The following is a 20066-nucleotide window of genomic DNA, read 5'->3' as shown; positions in this document are numbered from 1 at the left end:
CTGGGATCGTACCGACAGCCGCCGGTAGGGGGCGCTGCGCCGTCCAGCCACCCCCACCCCCCCGGCCACACAGAGGCGGGAGCGCACAGCGGTGCGTTGCGCTTTAATTGAAACCGCGTGGTGGTTGCGGCGCTGCTGCACGTACAAGAGAAACGTTCCCGTACGAGCTTCCTCAGCGCGAACAGCACTCGCCCCCTTTTTCCTCCTCCCAGCAGCAGTAAGAAAAGGACTCGAGGAAAGAAAGGGGGGAAGCGGTGCTCAAGCAGTACACCGGCATTTAAATTCAGGCAGAAAAGATCGTGTGCACATCGCGACAGCCATCGCCAGAGCAACGCGGGCACCGCAAGGCTTCTGTTGCTGCTGAGGAGCAGCCCTTAGGAGAGCACAGAATCCGCAGCCCTGCCAGCAGCGACTGACAGCTGCTGAGCCCAGCACGAGGCTGCTCTTTCCTCCCACCAGCAGCGCTCCCTCCTTCCACCAAGGCGGCTCTGCTTCTTCAGCGGCGTCCATCGACCTCCTCGTTCCTGCTCTGAAGTACTGAAATCCAACGAGCACCTCCAGGCAGGAGCAGGGGAACGCCTGCAGCTACGAGCTTTTGTATTGGCCCTGGGCAGAAGGCTTGCTGAACTGCCCTGCTTGATCTCCAGCCTTGCTCCTGGGATCAGATTGTCCTTTTCCCAGCCATTTAGATGAGCGCATCCTACTTCAAAAGGAAGAAGCCCACGATCTTCCCACTGCTGTGCTGTGAAGTTTCCCTTTGTTACAAGGCAGCATTAGCTCCACACCATAGAAATGACCTGTTCCAGAGATGTGGCTGTGATGTGCGTGATAGTACATATATCTTAGTCATAAATACAACCACGGTGAATACAACCCTACCAAATAGTACAGAGATAATTATTAGTGTCTCACTTTCCTTGCTACAGGAACACCCACTTAGAGGCAAATCCACCAAACAGCACAAATTAAGAGCTCTGTTCCATCCCAACCAGTTAGTGTATTAGTCCCCTGGTTTAGACCATGAGAAAGTGACATTACTATTCCTTTCAAAAACTGAAACGAGAAAAGCCACAGCAATAACAGCAAACATAAAATTGCATTCAGTTAAAACCTGGCTTCTCAAAGCCTTTATAAAATCTAGAAGTCCTCTTCAGTTGGTGCATAAGAAAATCCTAAAAAAGCATCTGAGGCACTGGAGCTGCTGGCTGCTAAGTCAGGTGTGTGGGTGATGGAGGCAGAGATCGCTTCCTGGGTGAACTCTGGGTCGAAGTGCCGCAGATCAGCTGGGCCAGCCTACAGGGGCAGAGGGACGCATCATGTTGGGCAAGCAGACCCCAAGCACCTGCTTGCGGCCCATCCCTTATCACCACCCTTGCACTGTGTAACCTGCACTTCAGCATCCCTCGCTATCAGTGAGGGACGCCTGGGGAAGAGCCTTTGACCTTGCAGCCTCAATTCCGTGTGGGCCACTATAAGGCAGACCCCAAATTAAATACCCACTTACCACATTAGGGTTGAACGGAGGGGTAATCCTCTTGTGGTACAAGTCATCCCAGTTTATTGGGCTGAAGAATACGTGGTTCTTTATCTCAAGCTGCATGGAAAGGGGGGAGGAGATGTCAGTTGCCTGCTAACGCTTCTCTCTCAGCACCTGCCAGCTAGTTTCATAGCTGTGAGTCATTGAAACAAGACTTGGAGCTGCCACATGAACCCTACGTGGACATGTAGTAAGTCTTTAATCCACAAGGGTCATAGTCCTGTAATACCTTGAAGGGATGAGATGACACCATTGCAGGTATTCTAGCTTGCCACCACATCTTGAATCATAGCATTTCCCTTCAGGAATGAGTCAACCCCATCTACCTCTTTTAGGGAACTGGAAAGACCTACCTACATGGAAAGCCTTTCCCAAGGCAGTGCTGTTACCATAAACATATATAAAGCTCATCATAGGAAGCCTTCTTATCCATCCTCCCTCCTAATCATAAGAGAGGCCACCTACAAAGTCTGTTTTGGCACCCAGCCTCCTCTTCTGGTCCTTGTGGAGAAGTCCATGGAGGATATCACAGGCTGCCACAGTCTTGCTTCCTTGGATCTGGAGTTGCTTGTGGAGAATGTTGTCATACATTTGAGACACATCCCGGCTATAAAAGGGAGGCTGATTTGAAAGAGAAGAGAAGCAGCCTGTCAAGTATAAGCTATGGTAAGGAACCACACATCATTGGCCAAGATGTGTCCCACAGTGAGAAGTTAAGGGCAACCTGAACTCTGTTCCAATGGTTAAGGGCATGATTGAATCCTGCATTCAGTTACCTGCCTCAGTTGCCCATACCAAGTGCCATAGGAACATGAGGTCGACATCACTTCACACGTTTGGAAAATAAGTTCTCCACTAAAATAAAATATCTTCTAAACTTACCAGTCCAAAAAGCATCTCATAGAGGACAGCTCCAAGGCACCACCAGTCTACTGTCCTGTCATACGGCTGCTTCTTTAGCACCTCAGGAGCTAAGTACTGGAAGAGTCAGAAGTAGATACTGTAGTCCACTCACACAGGAAGGGGTTCACCTTTGTAAGTATACAAACCTGGCTGCAGTTCAAGTTCAGCAAATCCATTCGGAAGAACACAGCGGCATCTTCAAATAGGCTTACAAGGATTCTCCATTTGCCAGAGACACCCACCAACACCCAACTCCCCACAGAAAAAAAAAAAATCGCTTTCCTGGGCTACAGAGTGCTTTCTTCCTAGGAACAGTTTGTACAGGGATTGGCCACCCACCAAGAAAACCAGCAAACCTGCCCCACACTGATGTATTACACTTCTAACAGACTCTTGTCATTTTGAGGTGGTTGCAGTTTCCGTACCCAGTAGGTCTATCCAAAGCAATGAAACTACTCAGAGCCCAGGTGCAACAGGTAAGCATTCATGTGGCCTGCAGGACAAGCAGCACATCAAGTCTGCTCTCACATATGATCATTTCCATGTTATCAGGCTCCCTGTATCAACGAGGCTCTCCCCCTCAGCTCATAGCAGAGCTCCAACACGGGCCATACCTCAGGAGTGCCGCAGAACGTAGAGGTAGTCTCTTCTTCCTCCATTCCTTCCTTGCAGAGTCCAAAATCTGTCAACACCACATGTCCCTGACAAAAAGAATTTCAGCCTGGCCCACTCTCTCATGAGAAACAGCAGGATTGCCAAGCATTGGCCACCACATTTAACCCAATCTATGTTTTGCTGTCCCACTGGTCACTTGTTTTCCTTTCCCTCACCTTCTGGGTGTCCTATCATGCAAGTAGGAAGTCTATGGAGAAAATAAATAAGTACAGACATTTTCTAAAGTTTCACTACAGCTGCACCACTGTGATGGCATCCAACACTTCTGTGCCTCAGCACTGCCTTAGCCCAAAGCCAGGTGGCATAGTGTCACCACCAGAGTAGCAGTGACTTACTCTTAGCACTCAAGTCCCTCCCCTCAAGCCAGGTCCCAGCTCTTGGGACCAAGCAGAGTGTTTTGTATGCGGAGTTCTGCAGAGTGTGTGCTTGCTCCCTCTTGCAAGACCTGGACAGAAACTTAGTGGTATATAGATGCAAAAATCCATGCAATGGAATGAGCCACGGCTTGTCAAACTATAGCTCTCTGGTTATGATGCCCATGCTTTGAAAAGGCAGCACAAGAGGTGCATATACCTGGCAATCCAGGAGAATGTTCTCAGGTTTTAAATCCCTGCAAGGCAAAAAACTTTTTGAGCAGATCAGGATTTTCTAAATATCTGGCCTAAACAGCAACAGCATCAGGTGAAAGGAGGAGCTAACAAGACTTCATAAGCCAACGCACCAAGACCTTTTCAAAGTGCAAACTCCCATTGCTCTTGGGCATTAAAATTTACATATTAATGTAGAACTGCTGTCATGCAGGGTCAGATATTAATTTTCATTTCACTGTGCATGATTTGTCATAGAAATTCTGATTTCCTTAGTAAGGTTTCTCCTAAATCTTTGTATGCAACTAGAGTCTTGTCCCCACTGCTGGGCTGGGGGTGTTTATTGCCCAGCAGGTCCCTCACGCTGCTGAATGCCACTATGCTTCACACAGACCTAAAAACCTCCTTTCCCTCCCCAGCCCTGCACCCAGCTGGCTGGTGGATCCATTGCCCCTGCTCTCCCCAGCATGGACGTGTACCTTACCTATAGATGATGTTTAAGGAATGCAGGTAACCAATTGCACTAGCAACCTCTGCAGCATAGAATCTTGCACGGGGCTCACGGAAACAACACTCTCTTTGCAAGTGGAAGAAGAGCTGAGACAGAGACAAGAGGATTTATGGCCACTCTAAAAGCAGAAAGTTATCTTCTGGCCCACAAGCCAGCTACTCAAGGGAAAGCTGATTTATAGCAAGAGGCACACAGACAGCACCAAATAAGCCTAAACCAAGAAGCCTTATTTCACTATCTAAGCACCTTCCCAGGAATTGTTGCATTTGTCTTCCTCATATCAGTCCTGCACCTAAGAAGTCATTGCCCAAAACCTGGCCATCTGCTGATCTAGTTAAGCTTCCTTGCTAGCTCTAGCTCATGAGCCAGTTATAGGTGTACATACAGTATGGTCACAAAACAGTGCTAACCTAAAAATCCCATGCGAGTCAGAACTCTGTGTAAACAAGACATTGGTGTTAATAGCACCTCCCAGCCTGTTTCAGGTAGCACTGAGAGGCACAGCTGTAGAGAGAGCAGCTGTTACAGTTCAGAAAAAGAAGCCTGACATACTGCAGGAGCATCACATCAGCTCTAGTCTGGGACTGAGAGCTGGCACGAGTGAGTTTTCCATGAAGTTCACCAACACTGGAATTTCTCATGCTCTCCATGGGATTTCAAAGCGTCCCTAACTTTTTTCTCCGCCTACTTGTCTTGATAACCAGCTGGCACAGGTCATCCTCAGCAATATTTTCACTTATAAGGGAGATGCTTGCCAGCCCCTCCTAGCTGTTCTTTCCAACAAAGTAATGTTATGCTTCAACACCGTTATCTCCTGACAAGAAAGTTTCAGGCAATGAAACAGAATGGCTGGGCAGAACTAAACAGAAGATTTAAAGTTGGTACTCACCTCTCCTCCGTTTACATAATCAAGCACAAAGTAAAGCTTCTCCGAGGTCTGGAAGGAGTAGTGGAGGCCCACAAGGAAGGGGTGCTTGACATTTTTCAGAAGCACGTTGCGTTCTGCCATGATGTGGTTTTGCTGTAAAAAAGCAGGAAAGGAGACAGCTGTCCAGGACAGCCTGCTCTACAGACTCCCTGTTGTTCTGAATCCATGGGGAATCCGAGAACCCTACGGATCATATCCAGCCCCAAAGATGAAAGTACTCCCCCCCCCTCTAACTTTGCTTCATCCCACAGATAAATCCATGCTTACTGCGTGCATTGTTGATGTGAACACTCACTTCAGCCACCAGATGGTTCAATTGCATTACCAGGATTGCTTAGATACCAGTCACCACCGTGTGTGTATGCATGGCCGAGGAGAGCAGACATACCTCCTTTTTCTTTAGGATGGTTTTCTTATGCAAGACTTTCACAGCATAAAAAGTCCCATCACACTTGCGTTTGGCCAGGAGAACCTGCAACAGAATCACGTCACAGCTTTGAGTCCCTCCCTCCTTCCCCACTATCTGGGCTTTTGGAAGCGATTACACAGCTTTGGAGGGTCAGGTACAAAGTTTTAAAAACCTGGCTCCAGCCTACTGTCTTCCCCCACCCAGGGGTTGCAAGTTGCCAGAAAAAGACACTCAGCATCTCCAAGTATCTTACACACTGGACAGAAAGTGGTATGAGAACATTTAGAGGCAGTCCTGTTTCAAGTTCATCACTGACATCTTATGAAGCACAGCTTTGCCTAGGCACCTTCTGCTAATTGAAGCCACCTGAGGCTCCATTACAATCATTCTTTTCAGTCAAGTGCTGCTCATCACCACCTTGAGCGTGAAACACCCCACTTCTTCCTAGAGCGGCTGGGGGGGAGCTCAAAGTAAGAGCAGACTGTGGAAACCACTCTCGAGTCCCATCCTGTCTCAGTCCCCCTCCAAACATGGCCAAGATCCTCAGGAGAGGTACAAGCAAAGGACAAATTCCTTCAGTTAGGGCATCTCTAAAAAGCTATGGCCCACCAGCGAAAGCCTACTTACTTTTCCAAAGCTTCCTTTGCCAATAACCTTCAGGAAGTCAAAGTCTGTTGGCTTGGCACTGTTGAGCAAGAATGAAAGAAGTTAAAGTTTCCAGAAGAAAAACATGCAACAGCAGCACCTTTATCAAAGCAATCATCCTTCTTGGGAGCTGAAGCATTTGTGAAAGTGACTGAAGGACACAAGACAGGTGGCCCTGCCAGCCAGCAGTCAGCAAGCAGGGGATTCAAACTACATGTCAGTGCACTGAGCAAAGGGCAAGGAGCCTCTCAGGAAGCCACCTTCTGAGGTAGCTTACCCTCCTTTGTAGAGTGAAAAATCAGTTTGGAAGCCAGTAGTAATGGGGAAAATTTCACCCTATTATCCATCAGAAGAGGGAGATGTGATTAGAGGCTGCAGGGGACGTGGACAGAGGATGATCATGGAACAGGAATGAGCTGTAGCTGAGTATCTTGAAAGCTGATGCACAGTGTTAAAAGCTAAGTGATGTAGCTGTTAAATCTTTTGCAGATACCACCCTTGCAGGACACAGGGAGTGCCTGCTTCCCCCTGCCAGATCTCTTCACAGAAAGCTCCACACCCTACCTGGCTTCTGCAGGGAGCTTACTTTGGGTTAGCAGAAGGTCCAAGGTTGATGTTGTCAGTTGGTGTTGTAGGCTGGAGAGGAGGACAGCAGTTTTAGTCACAAGAACATGCTGCAGTTTGTGTTTTCCTGTCCTTTAACACAGCACCCCTTATCTTTAATAGGCATTTCAGTGAGATATGTATGAGATTGGTAAACTAAGTGATGGAGAAAGGGAAGATTTATGCACTGTGGCAATATCATGTCCAAGCTGGAGGTAACCTTACGCATAGTAGCACTGCAGGTGCGGCCTCCTTCTTCCCAGTGAGAAATTCACTACATACACATCAGACAAATACATCGCCCTCATCTCATTCTCACAGACTCTGGGGACATTATGCTTACTCAAAAAAGACTACAAGAGGGCTTCTTCCTCTTTTTTTCCCCACCAGCATCACCCCCAGGGACAGGGCAGAACTGGATCTGCCAACAGGCTAACCCAGGCAATCCCTCACCTTTCTCCTATGGTAACTTTCCCCTCTCCATCCCCATGGTAGGCATTGCCAGCTCCAAGCTGGGATCTCACCTGGGCACTGCTGTCTGGGGTCCGGGAACGATCCATTAAAATAGCAACTCGTTCAGCACTGGGGAAGAGAGCAAGGGAGCAGTGAAAACCAAACCCAATAGAAGCAGCTTCCTACCATTTACTGACCAGGTATGATCATGCCTCCATCACAGAACATCAGCTGAGGTTCTCAGCTAACTCCTTAGAGGAGTGAGTGTGGTGGGAAGCAGGACAGTAGTGGCACATCAAACATACCAACAGGAGATGGGGGGGGGGGGGGAAAGAGAAGCTTCACAGGTGCACAAGGAGTTTGAAAGATTACAGACTTCCTAAACACCATGGCTGGCCTTCAGTTTGGGATGGCAGCAACTGGTCAGGGCATTGATACAAGGAGACCAGCAGAACCTCAGGCACCCACCCCACTGCACAGGGATGCCACAGCCCCCAGCCCTGCAGTGCAGCCAGGTGAAGCTCCTTGGTGCCCTGATTGGCTTAGACCTGTCCTGCTTGAGCATTGCTGGGTCCTGCCACAACAGCAGTTCCCGTTAGCTTAAAGGGCTCTGCAAAAGTCAGGATTAAAGGGATGATAACAGGAAGGGGGACAAAACCAAAATCTGTTCCTTCTCCCTTGCTCCAGAAAGCGTTATTCCCCCCTTCTCTCCCCTCCCCTAAGGCTCTGAATCCCAGGCAGAGCAGCTCTGAACATTCCTCCCTCCCCACTCTCCCACCCTCTCTCTGCCTCACCCCATGCACAAAGGAGTGCTGAAGCCCCCACCAGCCCCCCAAAATCTCACCTGTCAGCAGTGCCCCTCTCCGCCCCATACACAGACCCATGGTCACCCCACACCCAGCAGGGCAGCGCAGGGCTGGAGCTGCAGGGTGGCAGCAGGCACTGGCGGCCATCCCTGGGACAGCCCACATCCGGCCAGTGCCAGCCAGTGCCATCCACCACCAGCATCACCAGGCTGGGCTTTTAAAGGGCTCCCGGACTCAGTGGGTTCCATACTCACTATGAGCAGAGCCTGGAGCCGGACGCCTTGATGGTTTGTTCTATCCTCTCACGGCCGTGCTTGATGAATTCTACGGGGAAAGTTGGAGCACGGAGCAGATCAGCAGGCAGTGCAATCACAGGCACAGAGGCATGTTTGTTCTTCACTGACCTTGCTCCTCTCCCCACAGCCGCCTTCCTCTCCTCCCACCCACATACCAAAATAACCAGGAAATTATAGGAACCAGGACAGCTCCCTCCCAACCCACCTGGAGCCCTCAAGAGCTCCCAGGACGGGGACAGAAGCCCCAAAGCAGGTGCTCCCCTCCTCCAGGGCAGAGCAGGACCAGGGCTCCCGCAGCACCTCCAAGCCCCTGCCAGCTATTCTGTCCGCTGGAGGGATGAGCAATGCTCACAAGGTTGCTGCTGTGCTGAGACACATCACACACTTGGCACACGTACGGCCACTTTCATTCAGGGCTCTGCAAGTAACGATGGGCCTGAATGAGACCTTTCAGGGCCCGCAGGAGGTGAGCCAGAGCCTAGGCCAAGGGAATGCAGCCAGCGTCAGGATCCCCATCCAGGAGCAGCTGCCAGTACCCATCATCATCACCATCACCTCCGCCCTGGAGGAAGAGCAGAGCCCTGAGCACACTGCACATGGGATGGCCTCAGGAGCTCAACCTGAGCATGGGAGTTCTCTGTTTGCTCAGCAGCAGATAACAGAAAAATTCTAAGGCTCATTCTCACCCTCTGGACAGATTAAAAACATCCACACATGTGTACTTCCTCCCCTCCCTTAAAAACAAGTGCTTTTGTGGACACAAGCAAGCTGTAATACCAGAATAGTTCTACTATGGCCAAAGCAGTGGCTGCCAGAAAACACCTCCCCAAACAAGAGGTTAGTAGGATGACACATTCTGGGAGGAAACAAGCCCAAACCAAACTGTAGAGCCCATTCACGTTACAACAGGAAATGCAAATACCCAAAGCAAACCCCATGAGGCATTTGGCAGCACCTCACCATGCAGTGAATACAGCAGCCCTGCAGCACACGCCAGAAGGGGCAGCACCCGGGCAGCTTGAGCCTGCTCCCTCCCACCGGGCACAGTCCTCGTTTCCCTGTTTGCCTCCCCAGCCCACTGAGGTTTGCTGAAGGTCACCTGAGTCATTTACTGTCTGCCCCACATGCTGGCAGACAGACTGGGATAGTGCAGGCACAGTGCAGGGAGCTGAGCCCTGACCCAAAGCTGGGGAGGGTCAGTGCGGGTGACTGGGGAGCATGTGAGCAAAGCACAGAAATACATCCATGTAGCAGTACCTGCAGGAAACATGGGACATTGGGCAGGAGGGGCTGGGAGCTGCAGCGAGGCACAGCAGCGCTGCTGAACAAAGGCAGGCAGCTCCACAGGAACATGCATGTATTTCCACCCCCTCTCCCCACCCCACCCCACCATGCCCCACTCTGCTCCGCTGCCAGTGGAGATGTTCAACAAGTCCTCGCTGACCACAGGCAGCACTCCATCAGGTGCACACTCTCTGAGGCAGGAATCTCTCTGCACTGAGGCACCATGCACAGCACTAGGCAATGTCCATCCCCATCCTATCCCACTTCTGTTCAGACCCAGAGCCACTTCCACCATCAGCCTGAACTCACCTGCAAAGCCCGGCCAGCTCCTGATTGCTCAGTGGATTAGAGCCCAATAGGCTCTTCCTTATTGCTAACAAACCCCTCTCCCCCGAAAGCAGAGATTTCCCGCTGCACACATACACAGAACAACAGAATCAGAACTAGGTCAGGGAAGCACACAGGAGCTCCGGGTTATCCATGCCTGGCTGCATCACTCCCTGCACACACGGGGCAGTAGGGATGCTCCAGGCACAGGGCCATGGAGCATCACCAAGTCCTGAAGAGTTCTGTGGCACAGTGACTTACTGCACGCCAGGAGCACAAACCATGCACACCGTAGCCCTCCCCAGCTAGCATCACACCCAGCACCGAGCTGCTACTTACAGGAGCACTCGCTGCAGTGCAGTCTCTCCCCAGAAGCATCCCTCAGTAACACTCCTAGCACACAGCAGCAGCTCTCTCTTCCTACAGCAGCTCTGCCAGCGGTGACCCACATTCCCATGCCAGCCCAGCATTATTTGCTACAAACACATTACCGATGCAAGGCGTACCTTGCGGAGAGGCAACCTCATGGACGCGTCATGTGCAGCTGCCTCCCCCCCTCCTCCTGATGTCAGCACTCTCAGCACTGCTTCATACCTAACCCACATTGCAAACCCACTCCCATGCTGGAAACGCAAGGCAGGATGGCCAGCGGGGCTTTGGAAGGAGCACAGGACTTAGAAGGAGCCACCAGGGCAGCCCACAGCTCCCATCCTGCACACAGCACAGGGGGATGTCCCAGTTTCAGCGCAGAGCAGGAGCACAGGTGGTGGGAAGGACTTCTGCAGGCACAGTGTTCTGCTGGCAAGGAAACATTCAGCTTCCCTCTGCTACAGATCTGAAAGATAGCCGCAGGCCAGCACTGCTTCCACACTCATTAGAAGCCAGAGGAAGGTGAGAAGACAGAGGAGGAAGAAGGCTTTAAGGGCTCCTTCACTTGTGGAAGTGCTCTGAGCTGTCCCTCAGAGCTCCTCACCCAGTTATCTCCTGGGGATCCCATCTCTGATGCCTACACAGCACTGCAGAGTGGGAAGGTACAAGCTGAGCAGTCCCAGCTCCAGCTGGAGCCTACAAACAGCAGCCCTCAGGGTTCTAGAGAGAAAGCTGTGTGCAAACCTGGAAAAACAGCAGGTGGCTGAAGCCCGCAGCACTTTGCAAAGATGAAGACAAAAAAGCTTAAAACTAAAAACCTGCAAAAACAGACAACATAACATCAGCCACACACCTGGGAGCACATTGCCCAGCATAGGCTGTGCTGGGAGGCACAGGAAGCATTGTGCAGGAGGTGAGCACGCAGTCCCCTCACTCCCCATCCTTGCCCCAGCCCAGCCCACCCCCAGCAGCTCTGTAGCCCCAGGGGCCTCATCCCCACACCCCAGCAGGGAGCAGCAGGGCTGCCTGCAGCATAGCATAGAGTTCATGGGCACCCTCCTTGCTCTGAGTGCCGCTGGTACACTGCAGCCCTATAGAGAGAGCAGGAAAGCTCATCAGCAGCTAGCATGACCAGGCACCTGCCAGATATAGTCAGGGGCTGGAGCCCAGCTGAGGGTGATGGGCTGTGGGCTGCTGGGGTCCTGTCAGGTGCTTTAGAGCAATATTTTGCTTGTTTTAGTCAGCTGGGTATTTGGTCATGTGGTTGGGAGGAAGGTTAGAAGTGCTTGAGCCTAGAAGTTCCTTACAGAGTGCTCCTCCTGCCAGTGGTGTGTGGTTAAGTGCAAATATGGACATGTGGAGAAGGAGAACCAGAGACAAAGCTCTGAGCAAAATTGCAGAAGGGCTGGTGTCTTCTCTCTCTCATCATTAAAAATAAAAGAGTCTCCTTCGGCTTCTGTTGTCATTTCCTATAACATCTCCTGACTGTGCCTGCAGCAGGAGCGGAACCCACCCAGCAGCAGCTCTGCCTGGTGGTGTGCACTGCCATGGGGCTGTGGGTGCTGCAGTGCCAGCAGTGGGTGCTGCAGTGCCAGTGATGGAGGGAACCCCACGCTCTATGTCAGGGCTGTGCTCGCTGCTGCAGTGTGTGTGATGGGAGCAGTGCTTGGGCTGTTCCCTCCCAGCCCTCATGCCTGCTCCCACAACTGCCCTTCTCTCCCACCCCAGAGCCTTTTCCCACCCATTACCCTTTGTCTTCCCCAGGGCGCTGGAGGAAGGCTCCATCCAGGCTTGGGCATCAGGGCAGCCGGCCCTGGGTGTCCTTAGGCAATCCCTGTGTGAAGGCAAAGAACACATGGTAAAAGGAGGGATGATTGTGGGTGGCTGTGCTGGAGGGCACATGTGTCATATGGGCACACGTCCCTGTAGGGCCACACACCTTGTGCACCAGGCACACAGAACCCTTCATCCCCCACACGCTGTGTCCCCCATGGTGCGGGTGGGAACTGGCACTGAAACTCAGCTCTTAAATCGTTAACCCTTGATGCAATTAAGCATCGGCCAACAGAGCTCCATGGCAGTGAAGCAGCAGGACATTGCCATATGGCTGCTGGTCCCACTGTGACAGTGTGCCGGGCTCCTCAGCCCTGCCAGTATCACCTCCCAGCCCTGGGGACACCCTGACAGCTATGGGACACAGACAGGGACATCAGTCCCATGGAGGGGACATCACCCCAAGCTGGCTGTCCCCATGTGCCCTGGGGGGATAGCAGTCACAGAGGTCCCCCTGGTGCGGGTTAGCCTGGTTTCCTAAACAGAAGAAATGAATTCCAGGTGCTGCCAGCATCACTGTCTGGGGAGCAGGGGGTCACTGCCCTGCTGCCATGCAGCTTCTATCCAGGAAGGACCCCCTGCCCCATCGCGTGTGTATGCTCTGTTTTGAATTGTTTCAAGCAGCTATTGCGTAGGGAATGTGTGTGGTTAAGATAGGGCATGCTATCTTCATCTCCCTATCAGGCAATATCCATACCCATAATCATAGATGTGTCACTTGCAGAGGAAGCGCACGGTGCCAAGCAGCTGGGATTACAGGGAAGGGCTCTGATAAGGGGAAAACAAACACTTCTGCAGAAAGCACTGTGTCAGTCTCCTTCAGCCAGCAGTGAAAGGTGACCCCAGCACTCGAGGTGTCAGCAGGGGTTCTTTGGGGCTGGGTTATCAGTGCTGCAGGAGGGATGAGGTGGGACAGAGTCAAGTGGGACAGGGATAGGAAAATCTTTAAAAGATCTGAGCCCATTTCTTCCTCTAAGAGGATACAACAAAGGCTGAACAGACTGTACATGGACAGTGTGGTTCTCTAAAATCTTAGAGCAGTGCAGGACTGGCCCTGAGGACAAGGGCAGAGCAGCAGTTCTGCACCGGATCGAGCAGGGCTCAGCAGCACGGTGATGGCTCTGTGAGCTGCCCCCAGAGCCTTGCTGTGCTGCCCTCATTAAGGGCACTCACGTCCCATGAGCAGCCCCTCCCAGTGCCCAAGAGAGGCTGTTTGCAGAGATGTGAATGCAGCCACCTTGAGCTCCATGAGATCAAAACTCCATCTTTGGTGCACATTTAATGCAAGAAATCTTGTCACCTCCTGCCGTATTCCCAAGAGTGAGGATGCTATTTCTCTCCTCCCTGGAGCTGTTGTGATTCCTGGGAAATGAGCCTGATTTCAGGTTAGATATTAGTAAACATTTCTTCTCCAAAAGAGTGGTGATGCAGTGATACAGCTGCCCAGGGAGGTGGTGAGGTCGCCATCCCTGGAGATGTTCAAGAAATGTGGGGATGTGGCACTGAGGGACGTAGTCAGTGGGCATGGTGGGGTGGGATGGGGTTGGACTTGATGATCTCAGTCTTTTGCAACCTTAATCATAAAATCACAGAATCATGAACTATTTGGGTAGAAAGGGGCCTTCCAGCCCATTGCATTCCAACTTCGCCTATGGATTGGCTGCCCCCATCAGAACAGGCTGCTCAGGGTCCCACCCAGCCTGGTCTTGGGCACCTCCAGGGATGGGGCACCCAACCTTCTCTGGGCAGCACTGCCAAGGCCTCTGAGTAAAGAATTTCTTCCTAACATCTGACATGAATTTCCCCTGTTTTAGTTTAAGTATCCCTATGATTTTATGATTCAGGATACCTGAGCCCTCCTGCTCCCAACTGCCTCTTCTGCACCCCCTTCCTGTGCCCACCGACTCACCCGGTAGTGAGGGATGAGCCCTCCACAAAAAAACCTCTGTGATTGTCCCAAGCTGGCTCAGCCCTCAGGAGAAGAAGGGAAAGTCGTGGAGAAAGCAATGCCTTTACCTGCAGCAGCGTGGGGCAGCAGTCCTGCAGCAGCAGCAGAGGCAGTGCTCCCCTCCTACCTGCCCTGGGCTTTTGTTCCGGTGATTCAGTCTGAAGGTCGAAAGAGAAGTCAAAAGGAGTGGCCTGTGGTAGGAGTAAATGAGTGGCCTGTGGTAGGAGTAAATGATTAGCAAGGGACGGAAAGAGGTGGGTGGGAGAGGAAAATCTCTCAGTGGGGCAACCAGAGGACAGCTTGGCTCCAGAAAAGAGCAGAGGGTGAGAGCAGGAGTCACTGCTGCTCACCAGGGCACACAGCTCCCGATCCAAAATGCAGGGCAGTCTGCAGGTCTGAGGCACAAGTGTGTGCTCGGCTGTGGGCTCCTAACTACAGGAAAGACAATGAGACCCTGGAACCTGTTCAGAAAAGGGCAGGGAAGCTGAGGAAGGTCTGGAGCACATCAGGGTCTTATGGGGAGTGGAGGCTGAGGGAACTGGGATGGTTCGGTTTGGAGGAGGCTGAGGGGAGACCTTATTGCTGTCTGCAACTCCCTGAAAGGAGGTTGTGGCGAGGTGGGGGTCAGCCTCTGCTCCCAGGGCTTCAAAGACACAGAGCAATAAGGAAACCTGTTCCCCCCTGGTGCAGATAAGGCCTTTGTGCCATTCATTTTTGGAATGAGAAGGTCTGGAGGATGCTGCAGCACATGACCAGAAGCTACATATCTGCAGTCAGAAGCCATGGAGATCATCCTTTTCCATCCTTTTCTTCCATTTCTGCTACTATTCTAGGCTTTGTTTTGCTCAGCCCGTTGCATCTCTTGCTGAAAGGCTGCACATCCCCAGCAGAGCCGAATCCATGTGCTGTCACTACTGCTAGCACAGCACTGAGATGTGTGCTGGGCAGGTGGGGGCTGCCTGCACCACAGTACCACCACAGGGGCTCCACCACGGCCACAGCCATGCTGAGAGGACAGAGCCTGGGCTCGCTCTGTGAGCTGCTCATGCATTACCCGACAGAAGCACAGAGGGAAGCGCTTGAGCAGAACTGACAGCAAGACGAAGCCCAGGGGGGCTCCCAGAATAATACAGCACTTCCCGCAGCTTACGTCAGCCTGTGCCCCTAACAGCAGCCCTTTGGCCCCTAACAAATACAAAACAAAGGGCTGTGTTGGCCCATTGAACATCCAAGGACAGAGCACAGTGCGATCCCAATGGGGAATGCAGTGAGAGAAGGGCCCCGGAGCTGCAGGGTGCAAAGCAGATGTGAAGCACAGCGGTGATGCGGCAGCACCCAGCCCTCCTGCCAAGGCTGTCCCAGTGCTGGGCACAACCCATGGGAAGGGAGTTGAGCTCAGCTAAAGCCAGGGCTCCTCCAAGTCCCATATTTCGGTTTGTTCCCCCTTCTCTACCTTTGGTTGTAAGGGATTTGGGGACTGGCCCCCTCCCCTTTCCCTTCCAACACCCACAAACCTGGTGCCCAACCCTGCCCCTGCCCAGCCCAACGAAGCAGGCCAGCTCCTCGGATATGTTTTCTCTTTATTGTTTGATATATTTATGTACCACATTATATGTTAAAGATAGACTTTTTTTTTTTTCTGATATACATTTTTCATCTTATTTACCACAATGACACCACACATACATTGGAAACAGCTCCACGGATCTGGTAGATTGCACAGAATGAGTTTTGTCTTGGTTTTGTTCCTGCATCCTGAACGACGTCAAATCCAACAATATATATTTTTCTCTTTTCATTATTCAGAAATAATTCTTAAAATGAAACAAACAAACAACAACAACCAAAAAAATAAAATAAAATCACTGAGAAGTGGACTCCAGGTCTGTGAGTTGAACCAGAGGCAAAATGCAATCAATGGGAAGCGCCATTCCTCGTGTCAATCCGGGTGGAAGAATTAAGCAGTCTGACATCGATGTGACTACAGTGTAAACATTGCAGATGACTGCAGCGCTGGCCGTCGGCCGGAGCGTGGGTTGCTGGGCTATTCCTACAGTCTAGGTCTCATCTACGTCTGTCTCGTGGTGTATGTAAAGGAATGTTGCTGCTCCCAGCACCCGCAGCCTGTCTGCTTCCATCTGTAAACACAACCCCATCGGGTCGGCAGCTCCTGCGGCACTGCAGTGCAGATCTGCAGGCAGTGCTGGGAGCTGTTATCCTTTCCCGATGGTTCATTCGTGGGGCTGAGCTTCAGGCAACTGGTGAGGAGGTCGGGGTGGGGCACCGTGGATTTTCCTTCCAAATATTTGAAAGAACAGAAAAATAAATATATATATATTTTTAATCTTAGCTTATTTAAAAAGACGGCAGGGCACGCGTTTTCATCTCTTCTGATTTCATTTAATTTGCAGATTCTATAATGTAGGATTTGTTGGATGTAACGAAAGTAATGACTCCTCCTTGAAGGGACGCAGAATCTCACGGCTATGCGGATGTTCGATGCTATTCTCCTACTGCCACCAGCTCTGGCCCCTCCTTAGTCTTCAGCATTGGTTCTAAATGCCTCTATGAGGCCTTCTAAAGAGTGGATGAACCCGGAGACACTGCAGATCCCTCCTATAACGAAAATGGCGACGTCAAAGAAGACGTGGTGCCACAAGAGCTTCCTCCACAAGAGCTTGAGGTGGAAAAGACTGGGGAGCAGGAAGCAGAGACCCGCACCCGTGAGGCTCCCAGTGAGACCCATCAAGAGGGCAAAGTGCGGGACGTAGATAGCCATGAGCAGGGTGAACACCACCAGGGCACACCTGAGAGTGAGCCCCCAGGACTTGAGCCGCCCGTCACCTCCGTAGCAGTTGGGGAAGAATGCCCTGTTTCCATCCTGGAAAAGGGATCGCTCCAGGACCTCCACAGCTGCAAAAAACGGCAAGGGGTAGGAGAGCAAGGCTTTGGCCACCAAGAAAATGTTGACTACTGCCCTAATGGTGGATGGCAAGTTGTCTGTGATGACCTCCTTGGTCTCGTCAGCCCAGGTCAGATAGGCGACCAAGGCAAAGAGTCCTTTAAGGATGCAAGCTGCTATGTGCGTCCAGTTCATCATGCAATGGAACTCCTTGGGATTCTGCATGTTCCCCTCCAGGGAAGGCAGAAAGATCTGGGAGGTGTAGCTGAAGACAATGATGCCAATGGAGATGGGAAACTTCTTCACATCTATGTAGAACTTGACCTTGTCCCACGCCCAGTCGCGTGCCCGGGAGAGGCAGTAGGCAATCACCAAGATGTTGATCACAAAGTGGGCCAACGTGCAGAGCAAGCTGAACTTGGAGACTGCCTTCAGGTTCTTCAAGAACGCGCAAGGCAGGAGAACGGCTGTGGCAATAATGGACCACGACTTCTGGGATACGGGCAGGTTAGGGAAGCTGTTGTACATCAGGTTCCCACTGACCACCACGTAGAGGATGCAGGTCATGACCAGTTCAATGATCTGAGCCACATTCACAATTCTGCCCCCCAGCGTGGGGAAGCGAGGCGCGCAGCACGCGTTTGCTATGTCCACGTAGGAGTCTCTCACCCTGACTATCTCCCCATCCTCATTCTCTTCGTAAAGACAGGCAATAAGGATTTTTCCAGTGTAGCAGCAAACCACCGCAGCGAAAATTATTAAAAAGAGTCCTAGGTATCCACCATGAAGGATAGCATAGGGCAGGCCCAGCACAAACATCCCCTAGAAAGAGACAAAATGGAAACCGTGTTGCTCTCCTGATGGAGGGGCCAGGCAGTGAGCAGGCGCACACCCGCTGCCTCAGCCACATGCAGTGACACCAATGGCACAGCCCACAGCCCCACAGTCACACCGTGTGCTCATGATGACACGCACACCCTTCTCTCTCCGACGTGCCGCCCACTCCGTCACACCTATCACACCTATCACACCTATCACACCTATCACACCCATCACACCTATCACACCTATCACATCCATCACACCTATCACACCCATCACACCCATCACACCTATCACACCCATCACACCCATGCACACCCACAGCATCCGCCCCAGAGCACCCACAGCAAGCAAGCACCAGCTTTTACCCAAATCTCCACCCTGTGTGTTCGCAGCAACCTCCGTGCACCAAGAACCCATCACGCTGCAGTGCCATCCTATCACGGGGGGGACCAGCACAGACCCCCCACAGCACACCCCCCTCCTCAGCCCCCCCATCCCGCATTCTGCCGTGGGGGCCGGCAGAGCAAAGCGATACAGACATTTTGTTTTGAATTTGGGGAAGGGAGATTATTGTTTCCTTTTTTTTTTTTTTCCCCCCTTTCTCCCATTTTTCTTTTTTTCCCTATTCCCCCGCTTTCTCTTCTTCTTCTATTTTTTTTTTTCTCCTTTCTTTTTTCCATTCTTTTTCTGCCGAAGGGTGTTGCACCCCGTCACTGCTGAAGGGGACGAGGGCTGAGCCCGGGGATGGGAACGGAGCTGGGATCGGGGCTCGCGTCCCGGCGCGGGTGGCAGCGGGTGCCCGGCCGTACCTGGATGGCGTTGGTGACGTTCCAGCCCGCCTCCCACGCCGTGATCTTGGGCTTGCCCTGCCCGGACAGCTCGGAACAGACCCCCGCGTCCTTGGAGGCGGAGGGCGGCAGCGGCCCGGTGCCGTCCCGCTGGTAATGGATGTCCCCCTCCAGGGGCTGCTCGCCGCCCTCCTCACCGCCTTCGGACTTGAGGATGTCCATCTGCAGCCCCTGCCGGTGCTCCATGTCCAGGTCGTCGCAGTGAGCGAAGCCCACCGCCTCCTCGTCGGTGGCCGCCTGGAAGCCCATCCTGGCGAACATACCGCTCATCTTCGCCTGGGACTTGTTGGACACCGAGGTGGCCACGTTGGACAGCTTGCTGCGGAGGAGCGTGGCCATGGCGGCTGTCGGGCTCGGAGGGCCGTGGAGACGCAGAGACCCGACGGGGCGGGCGGGCGGCGAGGCGGAGGCCGAGACCTGGGCGCCGGGAGAAGGGCAACGGCGGCGGCGGCTGCGGGAAGCTCTGCCGAGCCGCTACCTCCGCTCCCGAGCGCAGGGCGAACGGCTGCGCTGCGGGCTGCCCTGGGGCATGCCACCGCTGCGGGAAGCCGCGGGCCCTCCCGCCCCGCTCCGCGCCGCTCCGCTCCTTTCCGCCGGTCCCTCCCGGACGGCGGCTGTCGCCGAGCTGCGGTGGTCACAGGTCTGCGGCTGTCAGCAACCGACGGCTGTCAGCGGGCGGCCGGCGCAAACCCCTGGCGGAGAGAGCCGCGTCTCCATCGCAGTGCGCCCACCTCGCGGAGAGAAAAGAGGGGAGAGGATTGCTGCATTTCTGGGGGAGGTACCAGCGGCCCCGGCCAAGCCCAGCCTCCCCCCCCCCCGGCACGGTGACACCCACGCCCGCCGGGTCCCGCCAGCAGCGCCGCAGCGCGGCTCCCCCCGGCCCCGCAGCCCCCCGCAGCCCCCTGCAGCCCTCCGCAACCCCTGACCCGCAGCCCAGCAGCCCCGCTCCTAGCCCCTTCCCCCCGCGAACCGAGCAGCAGAGGGAATACGGCCCCACTGAAGGTGCGGACAGACGGCTCTCGACAGATTCTCAACGAATTTCGCCTCCTCGCAGCCCCTCCCTTGTCTTTTTTCCACCCAAAACCCCTCGCACCCCCATCGGAGCCCTGAGGCACCGGGAGAAGCACCGCTTCGGGAACGCAGCGGCAGCACCGACGGCTGCGGTCCCGCTCTGCTCCGCTCCGCGCCCGGGCTTCGCTCTGCCCCGCACCGCTCCGCGGGCGGCACCGGGGCGTTCCTCGGGCTCCGCTCCGTCTCGCGGAGCCATTTCCCATTTTTCCTCATAAAAATTAATTTTTCCGTTCTGCTCCCCTGAACACACATACTTATATTGAACAGAAAAGCCCTCCGCGAGTTTTCTTTGTTAAATTGTCCCCG

General features: G+C 53.1%; 2 protein-coding genes across 2 annotated transcripts; both read right to left on the bottom strand.

Annotated features, from left to right (window-relative positions):
• Positions 1-85: 85 nt before the first annotated feature.
• SGK2 (serum/glucocorticoid regulated kinase 2) lies at positions 86-15119 on the bottom strand. The gene is made up of 16 exons (XM_042883609.1): positions 15088-15119; positions 14183-14329; positions 12082-12167; positions 8312-8381; positions 7323-7380; positions 6782-6831; positions 6178-6235; positions 5530-5613; positions 5103-5234; positions 4187-4299; positions 3689-3725; positions 3055-3141; positions 2420-2515; positions 2003-2158; positions 1505-1594; positions 86-1293 (listed from the first exon to the last, which is right to left on the bottom strand). Exons 1-16 carry the CDS (start codon positions 15117-15119, stop codon positions 1138-1140), a joined length of 1452 nt encoding a protein of 483 aa, XP_042739543.1. The 3' UTR covers positions 86-1137.
• Positions 15120-16650: 1531 nt separating this feature from the next.
• SLC32A1 (solute carrier family 32 member 1) lies at positions 16651-19028 on the bottom strand. Its single transcript, XM_042883721.1, has 2 exons — positions 18651-19028; positions 16651-17838 (listed from the first exon to the last, which is right to left on the bottom strand). The coding sequence occupies exons 1-2, from the start codon at positions 19026-19028 to the stop codon at positions 16651-16653; spliced, it is 1566 nt and encodes a 521-aa protein (XP_042739655.1).
• Positions 19029-20066: the final 1038 nt, after the last annotated feature.

The sequence above is a fragment of the Lagopus leucura genome, unplaced genomic scaffold (assembly GCF_019238085.1).
Source record: "Lagopus leucura isolate 7727_CA_CO unplaced genomic scaffold, USGS_WTPT01 Super-Scaffold_100039, whole genome shotgun sequence".
Lineage (NCBI taxonomy): Eukaryota > Metazoa > Chordata > Aves > Galliformes > Phasianidae > Lagopus > Lagopus leucura.
This window is presented reverse-complemented; position numbering and strand designations above follow the sequence as displayed.